The sequence below is a fragment of the Lampetra planeri genome, chromosome 50 (assembly GCF_965212315.1).
Source record: "Lampetra planeri chromosome 50, kcLamPlan1.2.h2, whole genome shotgun sequence".
In the NCBI taxonomy this organism is placed as follows: Eukaryota; Metazoa; Chordata; class Hyperoartia; order Petromyzontiformes; family Petromyzontidae; genus Lampetra; species Lampetra planeri.
In genome coordinates this window covers 4,761,212-4,787,271 of record NC_136156.1, presented here as the reverse complement: position 1 = coordinate 4,787,271, position 26,060 = coordinate 4,761,212, and the positions used below count along the sequence as shown (strand labels likewise).

The following is a 26,060-nucleotide window of genomic DNA, read 5'->3' as shown; positions in this document are numbered from 1 at the left end:
TGGGTGATGGCTGTGAGTGTGATGGCTGTGTGTGTGATGGCTGTGTGGGTGATGGCTGTGTGTGTGATGGTTGTGAGGGTGATGGCTGTGTGGGTGATGGCTGTGTGTGTGATGGCTGTGTGGGTGATGGTTGTGAGTGTGATGGTTGTGAGGGTGGTGGTTGTGTGGGTGATGGCTGTGAGGGTGATGGCTGTGAGGGTGATGGCTGTGTGGGTGATGGTTGTGAGTGTGATGGTTGTGAGGGTGATGGTTGTGTGGGTGATGGTTGTGAGGGTGATGGCTGTGTGTGTGATGGCTGTGTGGGTGATGGTTGTGAGGGTGATGGCTGTGTGTGTGATGGCTGTGAGGGTGATGGCTGTGTGGGTGATGGCTGTGTGTGTGATGGTTGTGAGTGTGATGGTTGTGAGGGTGATGGTTGTGTGGGTGATGGTTGTGAGGGTGATGGCTGTGAGGGTGATGGCTGTGAGGGTGATGGCTGTGTGGGTGATGGTTGTGTGGGTGATGGTTGTGAGGGTGATGGTTGTGTGGGTGATGGTTGTGAGGGTGATGGCTGTGTGTGTGATGGCTGTGTGGGTGATTGTTGTGTGGGTGATGGTTGTGAGGGTGATGGTTGTGTGGGTGATGGTTGTGAGGGTGATGGCTGTGTGTGTGATGGCTGTGTGGGTGATGTTTGTGAGGGTGATGGCTGTGTGTGTGATGGCTGTGAGGGTGATGGCTGTGTGGGTGATGGCTGTGTGTGTGATGGTTGTGTGGGTGATGGCTGTGAGGGTGATGGTTGTGTGGGTGATGGCTGTGAGTGTGATGGCTGTGTGTGTGATGGCTGTGTGGGTGATGGCTGTGTGTGTGATGGTTGTGAGGGTGATGGCTGTGTGGGTGATGGCTGTGTGGGTGATGGTTGTGAGGGTGATGGTTGTGTGGGTGATGGCTGTGTGTGTGATGGTTGTGAGGGTGATGGCTGTGTGGGTGATGGCTGTGAGGGTGATGGTTGTGAGGGTGATGGCTGTGAGGGTGATGGCTGTGTGGGTGATGGCTGTGAGGGTGATGGGGGTGATGATGGCTGTGTGAGGGTGATGGCTGTGTGTGTGATGGCTGTGTGGGTGATGGCTGTGTGGGTGATGGCTGTGTGTGTGATGGCTGTGTGAGGGTGATGGTGATGATGGCTGTGTGTGTGATGGGGGGTGATGATGGCTGTGTGTGTGATGGGGGGTGATGGGGGTGATGATGGCTGTGTGTGTGATGGGGGGTGATGGGGGTGATGATGGCTGTGTGTGTGATGGGGGGTGATGGGGGGTGATGATGGCTGTGTGTGTGATGGGGGGTGATGGGGGTGATGATGGCTGTGTGTGATGGGGGGTGATGGGGGGTGATGATGGCTGTGTGTGTTATGGGGGGTGATGGGTGTGATGATGGCTGTGTGTGTGATGGGGGGTGATGGGGGGTGATGATGGCTGTGTGTGTGATGGGGGGTGATGGGGGTGATGATGGCTGTGTGTGATGGGGGGTGATGGGGGGTGATGATGGCTGTGTGTGTTATGGGGGGTGATGGGTGTGATGATGGCTGTGTGTGTGATGGGGGGTGATGGGGGTGATGATGGCTGTGTGGGTTATGGGGGTGATGGTGGTGGAGGTGATGGGGGTGATGATGGCTGTGTGAGGGTGATGGTGATGATGGCTGTGTGTGTGATGGGGGGTGATGATGGCTGTGTGTGTGATGGGGGGTGATGGGGGTGATGATGGCTGTGTGAGGGTGATGGTGATGATAGCTGTGTGTGTGATGGGGGGTGATGGGGGGTGATGATGGCTGTGTGTGTGATGGGGGGTGATGGGGGTGATGATGGCTGTGTGTGAGATGGGGGGTGATGGGGGTGATGATGGCTGTGTGTGTGATGGGGGGTGATGGGGGTGATGATGGCTGTGTGGGTCATGGGGGTGATGGTGGTGGAGGTGATGGGGTGATGATGGCTGTGTGTGTGATGGGGGTGATGATGGCTGTGTGCGTGATGGGGGTGATGATGGCTGTGTGTGTGATGGGGGTGATGGGGGTGATGATGGCTGTGTGGGTGATGGGGGTGATGTTGATGGCTGTGTGTGTGATGGGGGGTGATGGGCGTGATGATGGCTGTGTGTGTGATGGGGGGTGATGGGGGTGATGATGGCTGTGTATCGATGTCTCCGTGTTGCCGCAGGTGCGCGTCGACGTGAGCGGGTGGATCCGGACCGGCGCCCCGCGGGCCCGGGGCCCCGACCTCGTCACCTTCGTGGTCGAGGTTCGCTCCCCGTCGGCCGGGGCGGCCCCCGGCGTGGAGGCCCGGCAGGCGGGGGCGGCGGCACTGTGGTCGGGCTGCTGCGTGCCGCTGGCGCTGAGGCTCGGGGAGCCGCGCCGCGTCCTCGCCGAGGCCACGGAGGAGGCCTTCGCGAGGCTGGGAGCGGCCTTCCTCACCGTCGGGCTCCAGCTCGACTCGGGGGAGGAGGCCCACTCGCTCATCTGTGAGTCGGCGCCGGGGAACAATGTCGCGTCTTCGGAGACGAAGGTCCCCCGCGTAGCCTTGACAGACTGTTAGCGAGCAGCACCTATGAGGGCCGGCACGGCGCACAAAAGGGGTGGGTGGCCAGCACCACGCCCGGCCGCCTTTGTCGCCTCAGTGGCGATGTTTACACACCGCACCGGGTACTCATTTGAGGCTGAGTCGACCTAGGGGAGGCCCATGACCGGGTCAGATAATCGTCACCGGTGTTGTCCGTAAGCACTCATCGAACTCGGGTGGCCAGCGCACTAACCGCTACACTACCGCACCGCCTGCTAGGTCAGATTTAACAGTCAATTAAATTTGACTTCACACACAACACACTGCAGCCCCATCTCCTCCCGTGAGGCTTTATCTCTGCATGACAGCCATAGGTCGTTCCATGACATTGCCGTGGGGGCTGGGGTCGGCCACTGTCATTTTTGTTTGTTTTTAAACCACACGCAGGAGGGCCGAGTTGAGGGCGTCTGCCTCGTGTGTGCTTGTGGTACACGGTGCAGTGGCTAGGAGATGTGGTGGCTAGGAGATGTTAACTACCTCGCCTGGTATGAAGGAGGTCGTGGGTTCGATCCCGTCATGGCGTGGATTTTTCTCCGGGTCCTCCGGTTTTTCCATTCACATTTAGAATCCACATCACGCGTTTATTTGGCTGCTGTACATTTCCACGTGATGATCCTCTTTGTTGAACTATCATTTGTGGCCGGGTCATTTCTGAAAAAGAGCTACATAGCTCAGTGGGCCTTACCCAGTAAGATAAAACGTTTAGTGTGTTTGTACAAACCCGGCGACCCGAGTTCGAGATGGAGCAGTGACGAGTATCTGAGTCGGTCCTGGGCCTCCCCTAGGTCAACTCAGCCTCAAATGAGTACCTGGTGCGTTGTGTAAACAGCACCACTGGGGAGACAAAGGCGGCCGGGCGTGATTCTGGCCACCAACCCCCTCGTGTGCCTTTCCGGCCTTTATAGGTGCTCGCTAACAGCACTTGCCCCAACAGTCTGTTACAGGCTATATGGGGGATCTTTGTTTCTTTGTCTTCGTACTCATGCGGGGAGCAGTAAATGTAGTGGTTAGCGTGCTGCCCTACAAACCCGGTAACCCAAGTTCGATCCCCGCTCACAGGCCAGCACCCAGTGACTATTATCTGAACTGGTCCTGGGCCTCCCCTAGGTCGACTCGGCCTAAAATGAGTACCTGGTGCGGTGTGTGAACATCACCACTGGGGAGACAAAGGCGGCCGGGCGTGATTCTGGCCACCAACCCCCTCGTGTGCCATTCCAGCCTTTATAGGTGCTCGCTAACAGCACTTGCCCCAACAGTCTGTTCAGTCTATATGGGCGATCGTTGTATTTGTGTGCCTGTGTGTGCCTGTGTGTGCCTGTGTGTGACAGCCGTGGACTTAGAGGGCTTCCTCTGCACTGAAGCGGGCCCTCCTAAAGTACAACTCGGAATCTCTGAAGAAGCTGTCGGGTGCCAAGTCTTGCACAGGTGCGCGTACGCTGTGTGTGCATGTGTACATCGTGTGTGTGTGTACATCGTGTGTGTGTGTACATCGTGTGTGTGTACATCGTGTGTGTGTGTGTACACCGTGTGTGTGTACACCGTGTGTGCGTGTGTGTGTACACCGTGTGTGTGTGTACATCGTGTGTGTGTTTACACCGTGTGTGTGTGTACACCGTGTGTGTGTGTACACCGTGTGTGTGTGTACACCGTGTGTGTGTACACCGTGTGTGTGTGTACATCGTGTGTGTGTACATCGTGTGTGTGTGTGTGTGTGTACACCGTGTGTGTGTGTACACCGTGTGTGTGTGTGTACACCGTGTGTGTGTGTACACCGTGTGTGTGTGTGTACACCGTGTGTGTGTGTACACCGTGTGTGTATACCGTGTGTGTGTGTACACCGTGTGTGTGTACATCGTGTGTGTGTGTGTACATCGTGTGTGTGTACATCGTGTGTGTGTGTGTACATCGTGTGTGTGTGTACACCGTGTGTGTGTGTGTACACCGTGCGTGTCGGGACTCTCTTGTACACAGCATGGGGTCCACTCTGGAAAATCGTATCCTGGATAAACAACCCACGGGGCAATAGACCAAGATGCCATTGTGACCAAAGCCATTGATGCCACGCGACCTCCAATAATCTGCCTTTACAGGGTCCCACCGTCTCCTCCTCCTAGGCCTTGGCTTTTCTTGGTCGCTGGACCCGTGGAGGCCACCCCAGTGTCTCTTCTCTAGGCAATCGGGCCCTCCTCCCACCCAGCCCAGCCACTATTGCCTCATCACATCTCTTAGTGTTTTTCGGTAAAGTCACGTAGGTAAAAAATGCAATTTAAATTAATAAAAATAAAATAATAATAATAAAAATTGTGAATTTTATTATTTGATTTTAATTAATTTAATTTCATTTTTTTACCTACGTGACTTTACCGAAAAAACCAAGAGTATGAATCCTTGCAGTCACGAAAGCTTCAAATCTAGAATCATCACATCTCCACACTCGCATTGCCACGTTCCCTCGCTGACCTCTGCATGGGTTCTCCGGTCTTGCCATGAAAATGTCAAGCATTTGTCTCCGACACCTTGCCTCAGATGTCGACATTCTTTTCAAGCTGCTTAGTTAGAGTCCAGCTCTCTGATCTGTAATACAGTCGAGGTATCGCTGCTCATGTTGACAATGGCTGCTGTATTCTGCAGGCACAACCCAGCGTGTTCTGTTGGAACGAGACCAAAAGACGACCCCGAGGTGACCTGTGAGGCTGAGGTCACCGCCACTCGACTGCCCAGAGCCCAGGTCAAGCCTCCCACTGCACCGCTCCATACACGATCAGCGAGAAGACCGCCTGAGCACAGCTGTCGGTGTTCAGAATCGAGTGAAATGTTACAGTTACTTAATTGGCAGCGGTGCACAAGCACCAATAACAACAAAAACGCACGCAAAGGAAAACTTGGTGAGAATCTAATTTTAAACGGCTTCGTTCACGGAGATTTTATCTCATAACAGCGAAGGCGCAGGCAACCGCAGACGAGTCGATAGACAGCCAGGTGCGATGCCAACAGTTGTCCAAGCTCTGTGATCCTCTCTGTAGATGTTTACCCAACTTTACGAAGAAGTGTGTGTACATGTGGGAGGAGACGGGAATGCCCCCCCTGGCGTGCGAGAGGGGTAGATACTCACGAAATGTATTCTCATACCTGGTCCCCCTTCAGACAGTCGCCTCCTTTACAGCCACAACTTTCCCTCGCTGTTCATCACGCAGTCCATGTAGGACTTGGGCTGTACTGACGCTACTGCAGGCATGGAAGGCCCTTCCTGCTCACCGCCATCACATCGATTCTTACAAGCGATTCCGTGCTGGTTGCGCGAGCGTAGAGTTTGAACGTGGAACAATCTCCCGGAAGCGCTGCATGTACCACCAGTCTGAACTTGTGTCAATTGTTACCTAAGACAACACTGTTACGCACGGTACACGGGACACACCGAGCGACTACACTAACATGCACGTACACCACGCACACGCACGTGGAATGTACTCGTAGACACGCAATCTACGGTATGTGTGTATTGGGGGCTTTGTACACAGATTTAAATTGAAATCGTGGCTAGCTTAGACTTGCAGACTTGCAAATTCATGGTGGTTACTCAAACGTTCACGTGCTCCCCACCTTCACCAGCCCACTCCGATCAGCCCGGTGAAGTATGGTAACCACCACGACCCACAGGGTGTAGGGGGAGGCCCTTATCCAGCAGTGGATTGACAAACACGTTTGTTGTCCAGTGGCCGAGCGAGAAGCCCTTTCCCACACCCCTGGGTGGGCGGGGTCACCCAGAGTGGTGTTAGAAAGTGCAGCCTTCACTTAAATCCTGTGGACTTTGGCTCCCTTGACACGTATGGCTCAGGGAAGTGAAACTTATTAAGCAAAAGCAGCAAAGTTGCTTTATCCAGCTCGAGATGTTAACCGAGTTAGGACGACGTACACCTTGACACCGTGTGTCACGCACCTGAACGACGGCAATGGCTCGCCACCGCAACTCTCTCACGTGCACACACACACGTGTGCGCGCAACATCAACAATTACTTCACAACCCTTTGTCGATGCTCTGTCGGCCATGACAATTGGCCATCCCGAAATTTGAGCTCACCGAACCGGTCGCTGCCGGTCGATGTGGGAGGCGCCCGGAATCCGTTCCGAGATTGGATATTAACCGACAACGTCGTCGCGACGTCGCTAACGCTGCCGGTTGCATCAGGGCGCGGCAGAGATGGCCGAGCCGCTCGGCGCTGCGAGAGGCGCCGGCTGCCACGTGGGCGAGCCGCGTGGGGGGGCGGCGGCGGCGGCGGCGGCGTCGACGGGGGAGGAGCACGAGGATGCCCGGCCCCTGCACCTATCGAGCTGTTGCGAGTGCCTCGGGCTGGAGAGCAGCACCATCGAGTCCGTGCGCTCCGCCTCCATGGAGAACCTCGTGGAGCTCCCGCGAGACTGCGACAGCGACGACGATGATCGCGACTGCGAGCGGACCGGCAACGCGGAGCCCGATCGCCAGGACGCGCCCAGGGCGGACGGCCGGGAAGGCCCGCGGGGCGGCCGGCAGAGCGGTTCGGAGGACGAGCGGCTGGACGAGCCGGGAAGCGAGGCGCGGGAGGGGACGCGAGCGCGGGGTCACGGGTCGTCGAACAAGCCGCCCAACGTGCTGGTTTACACCGGGCAGGACGGGCCCGACGCTGACCGCAGGTGCGTTTGGCGTGGCGCGCGAGCCTCGTAAACCCGCGGCCCTGGCCCTCGATGCCTCGTCCGGCTCCCAAATCGCTACGCGTCGCCTACAAAATCGCCCCGTCTCCAAGAACCTCCAAGGACCCGCCCCTGCTCACCTTGCCCCTCTCCTCTCACTCTGCTCCCCTTCGTGCGCCCCCTTCCGATCCAGCAGCCGGGCCTGCCGCTCGGTGCGAGATCGCTCCTTCTCCTCTGCTGCCCCCATTGGCCGAATCCCCCTCCAGCCATCCGCGCTGTCGACTCACGTCCGGGCTTTGTTACCTCCGTGCTCTCTTCTGCCCGTGCGGCAGGTTCGGGCTCGTGTGCGCCGCCCTCCACTCGGTTCTGCGCCCCGACCACTACACCGTCTACCGCCTCGAAGAGGCGCCGGCTCGGGCCCACCCGTGGCCCGAGCACACGCGGCTGCTGGTGCTGGCGTCGCCACGGCCGCTGCCCGAGGAGACGAGCGAGCGGTTCCTCGCGTACGCGGCCAGCGGCGGCGCCGTGCTGGCGCTCTGCTCGCGTGCTTCGTGCGGGGGCGTGGGCGTGCGGCGGGGAGGAGGAGGAGGGCAGGAGGAGGAGGGCGCACGCGTGGCGCAGGTAGCGTGTGTGCACGGGGAACGTCGGGTACGCGGGGTACACAGGGTACGTGAGCACTGCTCGGGGTCGGCGTTTGTGACTCAATTTGCTGGGCAACATCTGCACGGCATCAACTCAAAAACATCGGTCTGTCCACAGACCCCCCCCCAGTCACTGAGTACATTGCACAATATGTTAATTTTGTTATTCAATGCAGCAACTGACCGTCTGTGGCCGCATGTATTTTATTTTTCATTTTGCACCCAGCATATGAACTTTGGACAATGCTGTTTGTACGTAAGCACTGCTGTGTTATCCTGGTGTGGGTTTTGTGTAAATATTTCATTTTGCTCTTGCTAGTTTGCGCATTTTCCCCCCGAGATGTCCTGTCACTGCTGCTGCGGCCTTGAGCTGTGGGCGTCCTTGTAGCAGAGCTGCTTAGCCCAGTGGGGCCTTACGTCATTATAACTGTTGAGAAAAGTGAGTGGGCTTGGGCAGGGCCTGCTGCCCAGAAGAGACGGTGGCCGATTGTCAAGGATAATGATGGGAGTCGCAGCCCCGTGGTGGAACGTATCCGAGGACACGGCCCACCGGGGGGAGAGATGGAGCGTTGAAATCGACTCGCTGCAGGTGGATGGCCCTTTACGTCGCAGGTACCGAGCGATGGCGACAGCTTGGGGGAAGGCCTTCATCCAGCAGTGGAATGATCATGGCTGATGATGCGGCCACAAGTACATTGGTACACGTTGTCCATGTGCACAAAAGATGCACCTCCCTCCCCCCCCCCTCTCTGCTGCAGCCAATCAGGTTTCAGAGGGGCGGCGACAAGCCCGATGTCATCCTTAGCGCACCCACCGACGGGGTCATCGTGGGGGTCGGAGGTGACGGCGCGGAGGTCACGGCCGCCCTGGAGGATGCTGGGTGCGTGGAGGTCTGGGCTCGATTGGCCGGGTCTGGAGGGGAAGCCGTGATCGTCTACCAGGCCTACGGGGAGGAGGGCGGCGCCGTGGTTCTCTGCCAGGTCTCCGATGCCATCGCTACACAGCCGCGTGTGTGCGTGTGTGCGTGTGTGCGTGTGTGCGTGCGTGCGTGTGTGCGTGTGTGCGTGTGTGCGTGCGTGCGTGTGTGCGTGTGTGCGTGTGTGCGTGTGTGCGTGCGCATAGCGGCGTGTGCATAGAGTTTGTGTACCTTTGCAAGGCGGTCGGGCGTGGTGCTGGCCACCCACTCCTTGTGTGCCCTGCTGGCTTTCAAATCAAGCTTAATATTGATACCAGTGTGCCTGTTACTAATATTCCCATATTAATCGAGAGAAGCTTCACCGAGTTTCTAATCTTTTTCAGGAGGTTCCAACATTGGCAAATTTGGCTCATCCTTCTTCAGAATTTTGCATTATGGAGGAAACCAGTTTTCCCAGAGAAAATCATTGAGAAATGAAAACGAATTTCTTTAGAACTGCTTTGTGTGTTTAGATTATTGTCCTTCCCCCGCACCTCCGATTTGCATGGTTGGCTACATACGGTCAGAAAGAAGTTAAACATACATCAGTGCTTCTCTAACAGCGCTTTTTCCAAAAGTATGTCAAGGCTATAGCTTTGTCTTTGTACCCTTGCATCATCGCGTACACCTGTTTGTGTGCACCCATGCATGTGTGTCTTTGTACGCCTACTGACAAACGGAGAGCAGTAGTGCAGTGCTTGGCATCTGTGTGCACAGGCCACGGTGTTCAGTGTGCGCTCGTGCGTGCGTCAGAGCCAGTGTGTCCACCCACGTGTGCGCGCCCCGGGTCTCTACGTTAATTCATTGCACGTGTTGATTCGCGCGCGCGTACTCGTCGCGTGTGCGCGTGTGTGCTTTGTTGGCCTGTCTTAGGTCGACCTGACGGGCTCCCTGGCCGGAGTCGAGGGGGTCCTGGCGGCAGACGGCCAAGCGCGCTGTGAGGTTCTCGCCGAGATCCTGGGCCACCTGGGTTTGAACTGTGGTCCAGGCGACGCGCCCACTCTCACCCCGGCTATACTGTGGGCCCTGGAGCCGGTGAGACTGCTGCTCGGGGAGGGAGAGAGAGAGGCGTGGATTTCCTGTCGTTTAGAATGCGTTGCAACCGAGGTTGAACGTCGTAATGCGTTGGCTCTGTGTGTGACTCGGGGTCACATCTCGTAAAGATGGTCCAATGTGAATTAAAGTTGAGCGTAAAGTCGTGTTGCCGTTAGGGACTCGCCCGAGAAAGAACCGGCGACAGTGGTCAAAGTCTTTTCCTGCTCAAATGAGCATTGAGGCGGTGCTCATTCTCAGGGGTGGAAATTCCGCATTCCTGTGGTAAAAACGAGACGAACCAGAGGACAAATTTGTCTGACTTCCCCACAAAGTGGTATTCTATCTCCCCCGAATATGCCGAGTCAACCCCCAAAACCGGGATTTGACCTCGCAACCCTGCAACTGATGAGCGGCTCGCTCTGCGGCCGAGCTACTTGGCCAGTTGGCGATAAAATAAGCAGTTACACTATGAGACCTCCTTTACCAAGTGGCAAAATATAGTAATAGGGTTTTACCCTTTCAACTGGTACAAAACTGACACCTTTATGCCTTGTATAAAGGTGTCAGTTGTGCCTTGTATAAAGGTGTCAGTTTTGTACCAGTTGAAAGGGTAAAAACCTATTACTATATTTTGCCACTGGTAAAGGAGGTCTCATAGTGTAAATGCTTTGATAGTGCGCTGTTTTTGAGTTGTACGCCTTTTGGCGTCATCTGGTCCAACACCAATGGAGACTGGGCTCTAAGAAAAGCTGTCTCGGGTGTGGACCAATCAGCTTCAAGGACAGTGCATATAATTATCATCATCAGAGTTGTTTATTTTTGTTTGCATTTTGACTGCTTGTGTTGTGGTTATTGCAAACATGATGCCTTGTATAAAGGTGTCAGTTTTGTACCAGTTGAAAGGGTAAAAACCTCATTGGAACCTCATTTGCCAGTAAAAAATATGATAATTGTTTTTTTACCCTTCTATTTGGCAACAAAACTGGCACCTTTTTTTTTACAAGGAGTCATGTTTACATAGACCACAATACCTGCAGTCATAATGCAAACAAAAAACATAACTCTGATAATGTGCACAGGACAGTGCACATTATCAGAGTTATGACTCTTTGTAAAAAAGGTGTCAGTTTTGTTGCCAGATAGAAGGGTAAAACAATTATCAGGGTAAAAACCTATTACTAAAATAAGCAGTGCTAAATGTTTGGGTGCGGCTCGTGTGCCGTGTCCCTCGTGTCGCCAGCGCATGAAGCGTTCCCTGCTGAGCGCCCTGGAGCCCCGGCTAAGCGAGTCCGGGGTGCTGGCATCCCGCAGGGTCTCCCTCCGGTTCGTGCGCTCGCTCGCGGACGGCGACGTCGCCACGCCGACCCTGCTCCCCGTCGTCACCGAGGCGCCCCCCGACCTCCTGGCCCCGCCGCACTTTGACCTGGAGGCGTACCGCGGGATGCTGCGCACGCGGCTGCTGGGGCGGCTGGTGGTGCACTGTGAGGTGGTGGGCTCCACCATGGAGCTGCTTGATGGGTGAGCGTCCTGGCTTCCCACTCGGACTGTGAATCCGTGCCTCGAGTTGGGAGCCAAGCCGCCGGCTTTCAGAGCACGGCGAGCGTGAACCACGGGTGCAAGGCTGGGAGTGGACGCGAGTTCACACGAGACCCCCTAAGTTCACACAGAGACCGCTGCTGTGATGCGAGCAAGTCGCATTTGGGCGATCCTGTTCTTTTCCAATTGCGGAAAGGTTCAATCTGCCGCGACCGGTGCGGATACGATGTAAGGAAGTCCAGTGCTTGCAGGGGGCAGTGATCCCCCCAATGGCTCGGGGTGGTGGTGGTGGTGGTGGGATCCGCGATGAGGGGCTTCGTCAGGACGATGTTTGCAACCGCAGCCAGCAAGACCCCTTTGGCGCCGCCACATATTAGCCGAGTCCATGCAGGGCACCAACATTCTTTAATTATTGGCCATTACGAGTTCAGGGAGATATCTGGCCAATTGGAGTTGAATGCACAATTGGCATAAACTGCAAGATGAACGTGGCTTTCGCGGCCAGTATTACCCATGGGTTAGATCGCGTTATTTATAAATGTGTCGCAACCCTCCACCACCCGACACGGCCAATCAGTAACTTTTGAGATTGATTACATTTTGAGAAACTGTCTACGTGCACGACAACCACAGAACCCGATTAACGTAAATTGTACAGTCGAGTTTCGACTCGTGACGACCGGCAGAAGCCAGCGGCCCTGTGGTATTGACGACGGACGACTTTTGACCTTTAACCTTTGACCTTTAGAGTGTGACCGAACATTTTCACCGTGCACGTCTTCTTCTTGGTTCTTTCGGTAAAGTCACGTAGAATGGAAATAATAAAATAATAAAAATAAAACATAATAAAATAATTCTCACGACGTTTCGGCCACAGCGCAAGCAGCCGTCCTCAGGTGGAGAACAGGTCTGTCGAGAAGACAGAGTCTGAATGAGATTGTCTTCTCGACAGACTGCAGTCACGAAAGCTTTAAATCGAAACGTGCACGACTTCTTACGGGGTTTTAGAAGCCTCCAGACTCGTCCCAGTTGCGTGTCTTGAGTTTGAGAGCGGGAAATCGTTTTGCGTTGATGACAAAAATCCGGTTACGTTTTCGGGGAGGCAGCCTCTGGTGGAGGGGACTCGGAGCTGCTGGCATTTCACGGAGCGGGCTCTCATCATCATATCATCATCATCATATCATCATCATCATATCATCATCATTATCGACTGAGTTATTGAATTTCAGGTCGCTTGGCGAGTTCAAATCCTGGCTGGAGGGAATGTGCGAAAACTACCAGAACTCGCTGTAAACGGCATGAACAATGAACAGCGCGAAAAACACGAATGAACAACGTAGTGAAAATATCCTGCCGTGGGTGCACGACGATAAACCGAGTGGATAGCCTCCCCCCCTGAGTTCACGGAGCTTGGTTACAGCATTCATAGCAGTGATGGCAGAGGTGGTCCTCCAGCATGGCCCTAACACACGCGGCTAGCGAAGGTGAAACAAAGTGAAGATGTATATTCTTGGTTCTTTCGGTAAAGTCACGTAGAAGGGAAATAATAAAATAATATAAATATAAAATAATAAAAAATATGAATATGAATCCCTGCAGTCACGAAAGCTTTAAATCAAAAGTGAAGATGCATACTACTCTGTGGGTGAATCAACAATGTTTGTCCTGTGGATTAACTTGTCTCTGCCATAGAAATGGTCTGTAAGCAAGTGGTGAGCGCTGCCTAAGTGCAACTTTAAGCAGGAACACGTAGGCTTTCGCGACCAATATTATTCATAATCAACGTTTTTGGGTTTAGATCGCGTTATTTATAAATGTGTCGTAACCCTCCACCACCCGACACGGCCAATCAGTAAAAAGTGTCACGTTGACAAAAGACAAATAGTTCACTGCTTTAGCCCACCGGTGTGTTGAAGCGTGAAACCACAACATTTACAATTTTTGAGTACGACGTTTCGCTGGTAATTGCCCGATGATGCTGGATGCAATTACCAGCGAAACGTCGTACTCAAAAATTGTAAATGTTGTGGTTTCACGCTTCAACACACCGGTGGGCTAAAGCAGTGAACTATTTGTCTTTTGTCAAAGTGACACTTTTTACTGATTGGCCGTGTCGGGTGGTGGAGGGTTACGACACATTTATAAATAACGCGATCTAAACCCAAAAACGTTGATTATGAATTTAAGCAGGAATTCACTCTGACCGTTCACATGTGCAATGTCACCGCCGCGACGATCAGTAATGGTGATGCCTCCTATATACGAACTTGCACAGCAGTGTGCGCGTGTGTGTGTGTCTCAGTGTGATCCCTCACCTTCCAGACGATGTCGGCCTCATCGCCATCGCCACCCGGCAGACTCAGGGCAAAGGTCAGTCCACAGCCATCGTGAGAGCCGTGATGAAAGTGGTGTGTTGGGTTCAAATATATTTTCCGGGCTGCTGGTATACCAGAGTAGGTGGCACGCGACTACTAGTAGCCACAGCGATGAGAAGAATGCTGGATGCGCGGTGTACCGTGGTGTGGGAATATTCTGTACAGCACTGGCCCAGGCAGATCCTATGTAAGTCTATGGGTCCTATGTAAGTCTATGGGTCTCTTAGTCTATGGTTCCTAGGCAGCGCGTAATTTTTCAGCAAGTATTCTCTATGTTGCTGGTAGACTGCAACAGGTGGCACGTGACCCGTAGTAGCCACCCACGGCCATAGCGATGAGAGGGTATACTGGATGTGGTGGTGTGCAGGGTGTGGGAATAACTTCCGGCTGGCATGGAGAAGCCACCCTGCGTTGTTCCATTGTCTCTGGGCCGCTGCTCCTCCAGCAGAGGTCCCAACCGGGTACCCGTTTGCCACCCTGGTGTGGCCGGGTACGGGTAGGCCGTGAGTCACCGGTGAGTAACCGTTTGTCACTCATTTCGGGTAGGGTATGGGTACGGGTAGCGTACGGGTACCCATACCTGGCCGGGTACGGGTACGGGTACCCGTTTGCGACCCTGGTACGGCCGGGTACGGGTAAGGAATCAAAACCCGTTTGCGACCTCTGTCCTCCAGGCCGGGGCGGGAACGCGTGGCTGAGCCCCGTCGGCTGCGCCATGTTCACGCTGCCGCTGGCGGTGCGCTCCGACTCGCGCCTGGGGCAGCACCTGCCGTTCCTGCAGCACCTGGTGGCGCTGGCGGTGGTGGAGGGCGTGCGCTCGGCGCCGGGATACGAGGCGAGGGTCACAGCCTTTCGCGCAGGCCACTCACACGAGCTCATCGCTCGATCGCAGTCATGCCCCACCTGTCCCTAGGACGACCGCTGTTGTCTTCCTGGCAAAGTGGAAGTGGTCCCCGTTTTTATTAACTCTGTATGGATGATGCGCCGAGTCGACCCCCCCCCCTCCCCCAACCCGGATTTGAACTCGCGATTTTCCGGTTGCGAGCCGCTCGCTCCACCGCCGAGCCAGCTGGCCTGTTGAACTCGATTACGCGACACCGTTTGGATTGACGTCCAGATGCAAAAGCGTCTCGAGGCACTTTCCCAACGCAGCGTGCCGGCACTGCTTCAAAGGGGGGGAGGGCATTCGAACACTTGGCAGGGTGGGCAACGAGATTCGACGTTCAACTTCATATCAAGGTGGAACGCTGAACAAAACGAGTGGCGGTCCGACTGGCCCATTGTCTTATCATCCAATCTGCTCTCACCCCCGATTTGTAATTACCCTGCTAATGGTACAATGTATGATCTACCTTGCATTGAAGAATCCCTGTGTAATAATACCCTTGAAGGAGCAATCGGTGAGACGCACTCGAAGTTAGGTCGGTATCATCACAGTGAAATTTGAGATTGAATTAATTTGACTCGTTTTTATTAATTTCTCCTTATTTTGTGCCGACGTCGTTGGCGTATAATCGGCATCATTCTCGCTTGCACGATTCTTGCTTGCACGATTCTTGCTTGCACGATTCTTGCTTGCATTATTCGCACGCTTGGGAATCGCTGCTCTGTTGCTGCGCTCACGCGACGCACGTGTCTGCTTAACCTTCTCTCCACTGTGTGGGCGCAGGACATTGACTTGAGGGTCAAATGGCCAAATGACATTTACTATGGGTCGGAGTTCAAGGTGGGTGGAGTCCTGGTCAACTCCACCCTCACTGGAGACACCTTCCAAGTGCTCATTGGTACGCGCGCGCTGGTATACACGTAAGCAGCCACTGTTCAATAGTCACTGACATACACAAAGACATTCCTCCTCCTCGAAGACACCGGTGTAACCATCAACTGTATCAGAACATCAATAAGCCAATGAACAAATCTCATGATGAATGAAAAATGTAAGACAAGCCATGGTTCGACTGGCTGTGCAACCCAAGCTATGGACTAAGTAAACCGCTGTAGTCTGCGTTCCTTCAACAGAGGAGGAAAAGCAAAACTACACAAACTCTCTCCTGAAGCCCTCTCATTGTGGCGAGCAGACACTCCTGGACCATATCGCTGCTGCCACGCGCAATACGAGATTAGAATAATGTGCGTTGTACCGTACACACTTCCCGGTGTTGACGGCGCTCTCGGTGCACCAGGTTGCGGCGTGAACGTGAGCAACGATCGCCCCACATGGTGCGTGAACGCCGCTGTGGCGGAATGGAACGGAGCCAGGAGAGCGGGAGATGCGCCGCTGGCTCCGATGAGCACCGCCGGATCCATCGCGAGCACCGTCACGCAGCTGGAGCGGCTCGTCGACTCGTTCCAGGCGGGCGGCCCGGCTGCCGTCCTCCCGCTTTACTACCAGCGCTGGCTGCACAGGTGAGGGGACGGGAGCGTGGATCGTGTTGCCCGGATCGCTTTGAACAACGCCAAGATGGACCTCGGCCCGGCCTCGTCCACTTGCTCGGCCTAGGCCAGGACAGCTTTAAACCACAGCGGTGGTTGCGGTCGGCCCGGGTTATCGGCGCCGTAAAACATCGGCCGGCTGGGCGCTGCTGTTTCACGCACACATCGCACGTTTTAAATTTCGATTTAAAGCTTTCGTGACTGCAGGGATTCGTCTTCTTGGTTCTTTCGGTAAAGTCACGTAGAAGGGAAGTAATAAAATAATAGAAATAAAACATTAAATAATTCTCACGACGTTTCGGACACTGTCTTTCCGACAGACCTGTTCTTCACCTGAGGACGGCTGCTTGCGTTGTGGCCGAAACGTCGTGAGAATTACTTTATTATGTTTTACTTCTATTATTTTATTATTTCCCTTCTACTTGACTTTACCGAAAGAACCAAAAAGATGAGTTGCACGTTATGTTGAGGGGGTGAGCGGGTTTCATTATTTATTCGTGAGCTTGTTTACGCAGGGAAGCCTGAGTCTCAAGATGCTTTTTTTTATTGGGTTCTGCAAAGTTTTTTCGCAGGAGGGAGAGATGTCGTTGCTGTGTGTAATCCCAATTGAGAAAATTGCAGGTCATCTTTCAGCATGTTTGGCCAATACCAGTCACATTGTTTCTTTTTTGCTATGGGAGGAAACCGGTGAACCTGTACAAACCTGTGTAGAACAGGGGAGAACATACAAACTGCACACATTTATAATATCACACACTCAGCAGAACAGGGGTAGAACCCCGCACAGAAAACATCCAGAGTTAGGAATCGAACCCAGGAACTCCCTGCGGTGAGGCGGCACGAGTGCCGTCACCGCGCCGCTCCCCCCCCCCCCCCATCGCCACGTTATAACACGCCGTGTTGTTGTCGTCTTCGCGTGTCCGCATCTCCCCCCACCACCCCCGCCACCCATAGCGGGACCCAGGTGCGACTCAACAGCGACACCGGACCGGAGGCCACGGTGCTCGGACTCGACGACTTTGGGTTCCTGCGCGTCCTCTCTCGGGACGGCACCACGCTCACCTTGCAGCCCGACGGCAACTCGTTCGACATGACGCGCAACCTCATCGTGTGCAAGCAGTAGGTGGCCCGCACCGCTGGAGCCGGACTTGGTAGGAAAAGCGGCATCCGGAGGGCAGCATCGCCGATTCAATGAGGGGAGAGTTGCCGTTACTCCGTCTAGGACACGGATACAGGATTCAGAAGGGTCCTGGAGTTGCTCCCACACCTTGGGGGACTCGATTGGCCGCGAGTCATTTTTACTAAACTGTGTTGCCAGGAAAACCCCCAAAACGTGTCTCTCCCTAGATCAGGGGTCGGCAACCTACGGCTCCGGAGCCGCATGCGGCTCTTTACGGGCTGCTTCTTGACGATATGTACGTATGTACAGTATGTACTCAGATGCATTGCGGCTCTTGAAATACTGAATTTTGTACCGAATTGGAAAGAAATGGCTCTTCTTGTTATTTTGGTTGCCGACCCCTGCCCTAGATCTAGCAACAAAACTTGGCGAGTGGGCAAATTTGTGGACACATGCTGTCCCCTGCTGTTTACACGGTCGCACGCATGCTGGATGAGTGCCTCCTTGCACCTACTTACCGCGGGCCGTGGTGGTTATTTGGTTATTTGACCGTCCTGCACCGTGCAGTTGATGAGAGAGTAGTGCAGTGCAACAGCAATACCGTCCATTTAATTACCCAGCAGAGCTTCACCGGGTCTTAACTGTACAGTATTTAGGAGGTGCTGCTGCTGCTGCTGCTGATACGTTGGGATGTTTGGCCTTGAATGCCGTTGGTAGCGAGAGCTTTGGCTTCGTGTGGGAGAACCGCGGAGACAACTCGCGCGCATGAGGGCATGGCAGAGCTCGGCACGGATCGCTTCAACCCACGGGGTCCAATTTACGGGCCCCATCTGGACCCACTGCCGTTCCGCCACAACGTTGGCCTCTAATACCCACGGCTGGGTTATCATCCAGATGGCGGGGAGATATCTCGAACGCGTTGCGAGCCGGGGTTGAAAAAGCACACGAGATGGACAGTCGAGCCCAGGACCTCGTCACGCTGGGCGGACACCGGACCGGAGACGCCACGGTGTTGAGATGTTAACTACCTCGCCTGGTCCGTACCAGGTCTTGGGTTCGATTCTGACCCCGATGCCCTGATATTTGGAGTGCTCGTGATCTCCCTGTGGGCGCGTGGGTTGTTCTCCGGGCCCCTCACTGTTTTGCCCTCCACATTTACACACACACATGGGTTGAGATTATTTGGCAGCTGATATAAATCCCCACGTGCAATGGCGATGATTTTAGCCACTTCGACGAGCTAATCGCCTCTGAAAAATGGCCCATCGCTCGGTGGGGCTTTGCTTGTAAGATTAAAGGGCTGCTCGCTAGACCCGATTCTGATAAATCCCGTAGGTGCTGGCGCATGCAGGGGTAGTTTGGTTATACGTGGCGAGTTGGCCAGGGTTTGGCGAGCAGCTATTAGGGGCTTTGCGAACAGCGCTTACCACAAACAGTTCGTATAGGCTTACAGGGGGAAGGGGGTGATCTTTGGGGTTTGGTGTGAGGTTGACGAGTGGGTGGCGTGAGACCAAAATTCCCTTGCCCGTGATGCTGTGAGAGCGTGAGACGCGGTTGGAAACAGCTTTTTGTTTTGTTTGTGTCTCAAGTTAGGACGGTTTATTCCAGTTAACGCTGCTGTTGTGTTGTAATCCAGCGCTTAAACCCGTGTACAATAAAGAGATTATCTGACTTTGCACCGAGGACATCGTGTTTCTTTACTGTGGTCGTCAGTGGGGGCTGCGAGTGAGAGGGCACAGATGTATTGCGATTCAGGCCGCTCCTAAGCGTTTCAAACAAAAGTGGATGTCGAGTTTTGTTTGAAACGCTGGGAGGCTTCACGTCCACCCGCCATGTTGGGTAAGCATTGTAACGTGACGTCACTCCCGCCATGTTGGTTAAGTTGTTGCAACATGACATCACTCCCGCCATGTTGGGTAAGTGTTTGCAACGTTACGTCACTCCCGCCATGTTGGGTAAGTGACGTCCGCCAAGAAAAGTATTTGTAACGTGACGTCACGCCCGCCATGGCAGGTATTTCTATTATTTGCATTTTATTATTTATTTTTACCTACGTGACTTTACCGGAAAAAAAAACCTAAGTATGAATCCTTGCAGTCACGTAAGCTTCAAATCTAGAATGGCAGGTACTGTAAAGTATTTGTAATTTGACGTCACGCCCACTATGGCAGTCACGAAAGCTTCAAATGTAGAATAGCAGGTACTGTAAGTATTTGTAATGTGACGTCACACCCGCTATGGCAGTCACGAAAGCTTAAAATCTAGAATGGCACGTACTGTAAGTATTTGTAATGTGACGTCACGCCCGCTATGGCTAAGTATTTGTAACATGACGTCACGCCCGCCCGCCATGTTGGGTGAGTAGTTGTCGGCAGAGGGAGATTGAGGCACGCGGCCGCCATGTTGGGCGAGTGCGAGGATCCGACCTCTGGGGGGGTCCTAACGCGTGTGGACTTGGTGCGAGTCGCGGCGGGCGCGTTGCAGAGCGGGCGCTGGGCCCCGAGGAAGGATGTCGATGGCGAGGATGAGGATGGCGATGAGGGCGATGCTACTCGGCCACGCGGCGCGAACGCACGTGCGATGCGGGGCACGGGGAGGTGACGCGGAGCGCGGGCTCGTGGCGGCCTGGGCGGACGGGTGAGAGAGAGGCCCCGTGGGGGGGTCTACGTCGTGTCTCTGGGTTTCCCAGGGGGTCCCAGGGGGTCCCTGGGGGTCCACGTGGCTCTGCGTCGTAACCCTTCGTGTGCCCCCCTCGTGTCTCCAGATGACCTCCTCCCACCTCGTGCCCCTCGTGTCCATCACGCGGCGTGTGACCCAGGCGGGGAAGAAGATTGGGGGGGGGGGGGAGCTGGGTGCACGGCATATCGATTACTTCAGGGACGTTTGTCACTGCAGAACGATATTTACATTTGGGAGATTAAAAATTGTGGGGAGGGTATCGGTTGTGAAGGCGCGTGTCCGTGTGTGGGGAGCCGGTGGGGTAGTGGTTCGCGCACCGAACTGGTCATGGACCTTCTCTATCGATTATTTGAGGCGGTGCGGCGACATCTGCAGCGTTAGCGGAGCCGATCCTGCCGGGCGTGATGCTGGCACCACCACCACCGCTAACACCGCTTGCCCCAACAGTCTGTTTACATTTAGATGTAAAGCTTTCGTGACTGCAGGGATTCATCTTCTTGGTTCTTTCGGTAAAGTCACGTAGAAGGTAAGTAATAAAATAATAAAAATAAAACATAATAAAATACAATGAATGAAGCTGTCTTTCCGACAGACCTGTTCTTCACCTGAGGACGGCTGCTTGCGTTGTGGCCGAAACGTCGTGAGAATTGTATTTTATTATCATTTATTTTTATTATCTCCATTCCACATGACTTTACCGAAAGAACCAAGAAGATGAGTCGGTTTACAGCTGGTCGGGGTCGGGGGGGGGTGGAGGTGTTTGTCCTTAGTACGTGGCCTCTACCCCGCGTGTGATGTTCTTGCTGCCAGAGGCCTGTGCTCTGCTCGCCGTCGTGTGGCGACCACTGCGGGAGGAGGAGTGGGAGGAGGAGAAGGAGGAGGGGAAGGAGGAGAAGGAGGGGGAGGAGGAGGAGGCTCCCCCGAGGAGCGGCTGCTGAGCGTGCTGGGCTCCATGCGTGTCGAGGTGCGCACGAAGCGACCGCTCCGGCCGCCGCCCGCCACGGAGGCCGGTGGCGAGCGGCAGAGAGCGGCGCCGAGGTGAGAGTGGCTCCCGGGGGGGTGGGGGGGGGGGTCGTGGGGAGGGGGGGGTCGTGGGGGGGTGGTGGGGGATCCCGGGGGGGGGTCCCTGGGAGGGGGTGGGGGGTCCCGAGGTGAGAGTGGCTCCCGGGGGGGTGGGGGGGGTCGTGGGGGTCGTGCGGGGGGGGTCGTGGGGGGGTGGGGGGGGGGTCCCGGGGGGGTGGGGGGGGTCCCAGAGGGGGGTGGTGGGGGCTCCCGGGGGGGGGGTCCCTGGGAGGGGGTGGGGTCCCGAGGTGAGAGTGGCTCCCGGGGTGGGGGGGGGGGGTCGTGGGGGGGGGGTCCCGGGGAGGTGGTGGGGGGTCCTGGGGGTGTGGGGGGTCCCGAGGTGAGAGTGGCTCCCGGGGGGGTCGTGGGGGGTGGGGTCCCTGGCAGGTGGTGGGGGCTGCCGGGGGGAGGGGGAGATGGTCCCTGCGTGTGGATGGGCAACTCTCAGGAGCGCGCAAAATCCTCTCGTAGGAACAAACTTGATTGTACCGCGCGAGACGAAGTGTATCTTAAAACGATGAACGCGTGCGTCAGGAATAACTTAGTTGGATATTTAAACGTCTGTAAATAATAAAAAAAAATGGCACAATGACATTCCATAGCTGTCAACCCATCGCGGTAATGGAATTAGCCCGAACATCTCCATGTAGCAGGAGCCTTCTGCAGCAGTTTCGAGGCTATCCTGGATAGGATATCATCGTCCATTGTTAGTTTCACAGTGAACTGCTCATGATACTATAGTAATAAACAATGATGAGTGAGCGGTGATTGAATAGTGAATGGTGAGCAGAGATTGAGTGGTGAGTGAGCGGTGAGCGATCACCATGTTCTATCCACTGCAGGCCTGTGCCGCCGCCACTGGCTGCCGCTGCCCGCGCCGTAGCGGAGGACGACCCCGGGCGCCGTGAGGAGACGGAGTCGGAACTCCTGGATCAGCTGCGACAGCACGAGGCCCAGAGCGACGCGGCACGCCGGGGCGACCTCGGCAGCCTGAGGCACGTGGGGTCGCGGGGTCATATAAATCACATAGGTCATGCCTTGCCATCGCAAACGGGGGTCTGGCGTGGAAATGGAAGCCACCTGACTTGGATTTTACCAGTCAAGTTGATTATTCACTATGGGCGTATAAGTACGTCCATTAATTGATGAACGTGTAAGGATTCTTTGTTTTCGATTCGTAGACCTTGTATGAAAATGTCAAAGTGGCGCCTGTTGCCACTAGAGGGCGCTACATTCATCACCGCGGTAATAACCAGCGACGACCGCGTCACCGCTGCCCAAGTCATACCCCGCTGGCTACAGCTCCCGTGTGCGTGTGTACACGAGTGTCTTTGTGGAGCAGGTGTCTGTGAGTACACGTGTCACGCCCGTGAGCTTGGCATGTCGCCGTGTGTGCAGTGACATCATCTCGGCAATGCGGGTCTCGCGGAAGAGCAGCATCCCTTCGCAGTCCATGAACCAGATTCGCTTCGACGAGGACTGGCAGGGCTTCCAGAGCCACCAGCACAAGAGGGAAGCCAACGAGGAACTCATTCAAAGGTGCGGCCGGGAGTGATGCACATAGGCACGCATCTGCGACTCTCGCGATGACGGCCAATACACGGCGAGGTGGCACAGTGCAGAGCACAGGTGGTGCATCTGCCAGTCATCTCAGTCTGTCCCGTGACCTACCAGCGAGCTTTCCGAAGCCAGGCCCAAAATGTACCGAGCGTGGCACAATCGCCGTGGTGACGTCACCGTCCCCTCGTAGCAATTGGCGATGGCTGTTGTAATGCTCGTGTGTGTGACATTGGAGCTTGGAGTCGGTGTGCCACTGCTGTCGGTGTTCAATAGCCGTACGCGTGTTCTGCAGGCGGTCTCACTGATCGTGCCCTCGCTGCTTTGCAGGTTCAACAAGCGCTTGGCAAGGCGGCATCTCAACATCTTCAGAGAGCTGCCACGCGACGACGCCGCCGCCGCCAGCGGCGAGCAGCAGCAGCAGGGTGCGTAACCGGTGCTGGGTCTCCGGACCGCATCATGGCACCGACCCCCATTAGTCTATTTGAACCCGCGTGGTGACGCGCGATGGTTCATCGGCACGCAATGGCTGTGCCGTAGGAAGCTGTTAGATTTGTATGTGGCTGGGTCATGTGACCTCTGCGGCCACTAGAGGCGCTCACAGCATGAAAAACATTCTCGGATATGAAACGCGACAATTCATCTGGTCATCATCATTTACACTGCACGCCTTCGCAGCAAATCTCGATCTGCTAGGGGGAGGATCGATACAAGACTCCTGTGTTGTGTAAGGCACCACGGTGCTCTGTAACGTGTATGTTGAACTTCTTTCGCACCGTACGTATGCACCTTTGAGTTGAACCAGAACCAAACTGTAACACCCTGGCCTCAAAAGACCATCAGAATCTGGCTTGGAGAGCGCGATTAATAATTTTAATGACTGCGCATCACATCGGCGACACGACTCGGCCTCTGCAGTGGAAATCAACCTGGCGCCTCCTGAGCCGCACCAGGCTCGCTCGGACGCGCCAGTGGGCAAAGGGGCACCGCCGCGTGATGCTTTACTCGCGCCTGTTGCACGCGCCCACACACACGCGCCCACACACACACGCGCCGACACACGCCCACACACGCCCACACTCGCCCACACACATGCCCACACCCACACTCGCCCACGCCCCCACGTGGGTGCCGGCCCTGGTGACCCCGTTGTGTTTCCTGCGCAGCGTTTGAGCCGACGCTCTGGGAGCTGGAGCAGGAGAGCGCCATCGCTGCAACAGTGAGCCACGCGCCGCGCAACGGTTTCGAGGAGATGATCCAGTGGACAGAGGAAGGGAAGCTGTGGCTCTATCCAGTGAACAATGAGCAGGGTGAGTGCTCGCATCGCTGTCTGCGCCAGCCACAGTATCCCAGCTCCAAGGGGAGCCATGAGCCCAGGCTATGGAGAGCATCTCCTGCGCCCCCCATAACTCGGATTTGCATCGAATCAGGACCCACGTTTTAAAGCTTTCGTGACTGCAGGGATTCATCTTCTTGGTTCTTTCGGTAAAGTAACCGCCTCTACGGGGAGGGATTCCACATAACTTTGAGATCCTTATTATTTCCATTCTACGTGACTTGACCGAAAGAACCAAGACAGGACCCACGTCTCGCAGCCGATCCTTGTTGCCTATAAACGTATGGCGGATTGGTTAAGCAAGCCTGATTGCTGATGAGACACTGAATATCAAAACCAGTGCAGTTTTCCTTGTATTAAAACTATGCTCCTGAAGGCCATGCGTCTGATAGGATGTGTAAAGATAATTTTATTTTTCATGAACACATGGGAAAGTGTATTATCATCATTATAATAGGTTATTATTCACGAGTTTTGCTCCTCCAATAACTGCACCCATCCAGAGCCGTCTTCGCGCAAACTCTGTGTCACTTCTCAGGTGCAGCCCGAGATCTTGCTGTTCATGAGCCCCACTCCGTCACTGCAGATTTTTGCGATGCTGCGGAGTGCAGGATTGATTGATGTACGAGTCGAGTATTTTGAGGGTCACTTGTGGGGTGTGTGGGTTTGTGTAAGGTTAGTCTTCGAGGGTAGAGTTTGCAATTAAAGTGTGGAATTTGCGTGGGGAGGTGTAGTGCTCTGGTGTGGGTGTCGTGTGGTGTTAGTGGTGTTTGGAGCTTCGTGTGGTGCACAGGGTTTCCACACGAGATGCGGCATGTGGGTTGATGTGCGGCGAAGTTCCGTCATGCGGTGCTGGCACGCGAGCGTTGGTGCTGTTTGGTCAGGATTAGTGGCACTTGAATGCGATACAAATGGGTTTTTGTTTTTCTTCCCCTTCGAGTGTCGTATCAATGCCGTGTGCTGGTGTCCCTCTGCGCCATGTGGCCCAGGGCTGGAAGAGGAGGCGGCGGTGCCGTTCCACGAGCACGTCTTCCTGGAGCGTCACCTCGCCGAGTTCCCCTCCTCGGGGCCCGTGCGTCACTTTATGCAGCTCGTCGTCACGGGGCTCTCCAAGAACCCATACTTGACCGTAGCGCAGAAGCGCGAGCACATCGCCTGGTTCCGAGAATACTTCGAGAAGAAGAGCAGCATCCTGGAGAGTGCAGAGTCCGCATGACCCCCCCCCCCCAGACAGCGACGCTCGCAGCACGGAGTTGAGGCCGATGCTGCCCGCTACTTTTGTTACTGAAGGCGTGTTCCATTCATCACTTACAACTCAACTATTCGTCGCCAGATTCTCATGAAACATTTTCCAGGTCCCTGCTAGGCTGGACGTGGTGGTACGCGACTAGTCAATACTGGATGTGGTGTCCGGGGCACAGTAATATGTACCATTCAGACTGGGCTGGAATAAACCTCTGGTTGCTCAAAATAAATGGGCGGTGCTCACATTCTTCCTCTGCCTGTTTTATGGGAGAGAAGTCGCCAAAAATAAAGTGTTCGGCAATCGGCACCGACACATCCACCTACATCTTCGTGCGTCACGATATTTAAAAGGTGCAGCTGAGCGACGACGACGACAATGCCCCTAATTTAACCAAGAAAGGCTTACTCTCATGTCTTTATTTTGAGGAAGATGCGGTTACATTGGGATGCTGGGCCAATTCCATTAACCATCTCGATGTAAGAACAATGCAGGCAGCAGTCACATGCGCGGAAGCAATAGCAATGCCAGTCGGTCAAGGCCAGTGGCAAAGTCCCCAAAGCGGCAATTTGTAACCCAACAGGCAGCCACAGCACAGATCAACCTTAAAGGCTATCAAGACGGTAACCTCAGCCCCACATTATCCGATTCCTTGTAAGCCATGATCAACCCACTACTGTAGAAAGGCCTTCTCAAGCCCTCGCTATCAAGTCCTGCACCGTGACAATCCCCCTCTCCCAGGCACGAGAATAAAAAGCCCAACGTCCACAGAAATACTGTATTTGTTCGACGTTTACAGGAAGGTGAGAATAAACGCTTGGACAAGGGAATAAAAGT

General features: G+C 54.9%; 2 protein-coding genes across 2 annotated transcripts in view; both read left to right on the top strand.

Moving 5' to 3' along the window:
* HLCS (holocarboxylase synthetase) overlaps nt 1-19,022 on the top strand; it is a 34,607-nt gene extending 15,585 nt beyond the window's left edge. Inside the window, exons 2-14 of the mRNA XM_078616206.1 lie at nt 2,187-2,487; nt 3,914-4,010; nt 5,217-5,313; nt 6,773-7,254; nt 7,584-7,872; nt 8,651-8,872; nt 9,721-9,882; nt 11,123-11,400; nt 13,721-13,788; nt 14,468-14,628; nt 15,463-15,577; nt 15,977-16,199; nt 17,181-19,022. Coding sequence (XP_078472332.1) covers nt 2,187-2,487; nt 3,914-4,010; nt 5,217-5,313; nt 6,773-7,254; nt 7,584-7,872; nt 8,651-8,872; nt 9,721-9,882; nt 11,123-11,400; nt 13,721-13,788; nt 14,468-14,628; nt 15,463-15,577; nt 15,977-16,199; nt 17,181-17,349 — 2,664 coding nt within the window. The 3' untranslated portion in view covers nt 17,350-19,022. The remainder of the gene's footprint in view (nt 1-2,186; nt 2,488-3,913; nt 4,011-5,216; nt 5,314-6,772; nt 7,255-7,583; nt 7,873-8,650; nt 8,873-9,720; nt 9,883-11,122; nt 11,401-13,720; nt 13,789-14,467; nt 14,629-15,462; nt 15,578-15,976; nt 16,200-17,180) is intronic.
* A 719-nt stretch (nt 19,023-19,741) lies between these two features.
* LOC144734141 (small ribosomal subunit protein mS31-like) lies at nt 19,742-25,468 on the top strand. The gene is made up of 7 exons (XM_078616207.1): nt 19,742-19,983; nt 20,836-21,063; nt 21,930-22,082; nt 22,486-22,626; nt 22,975-23,069; nt 23,811-23,954; nt 24,970-25,468. The coding sequence occupies exons 1-7, from the start codon at nt 19,856-19,858 to the stop codon at nt 25,194-25,196; spliced, it is 1,116 nt and encodes a 371-aa protein (XP_078472333.1). The 5' UTR covers nt 19,742-19,855; the 3' UTR covers nt 25,197-25,468.
* Nucleotides 25,469-26,060: the final 592 nt, after the last annotated feature.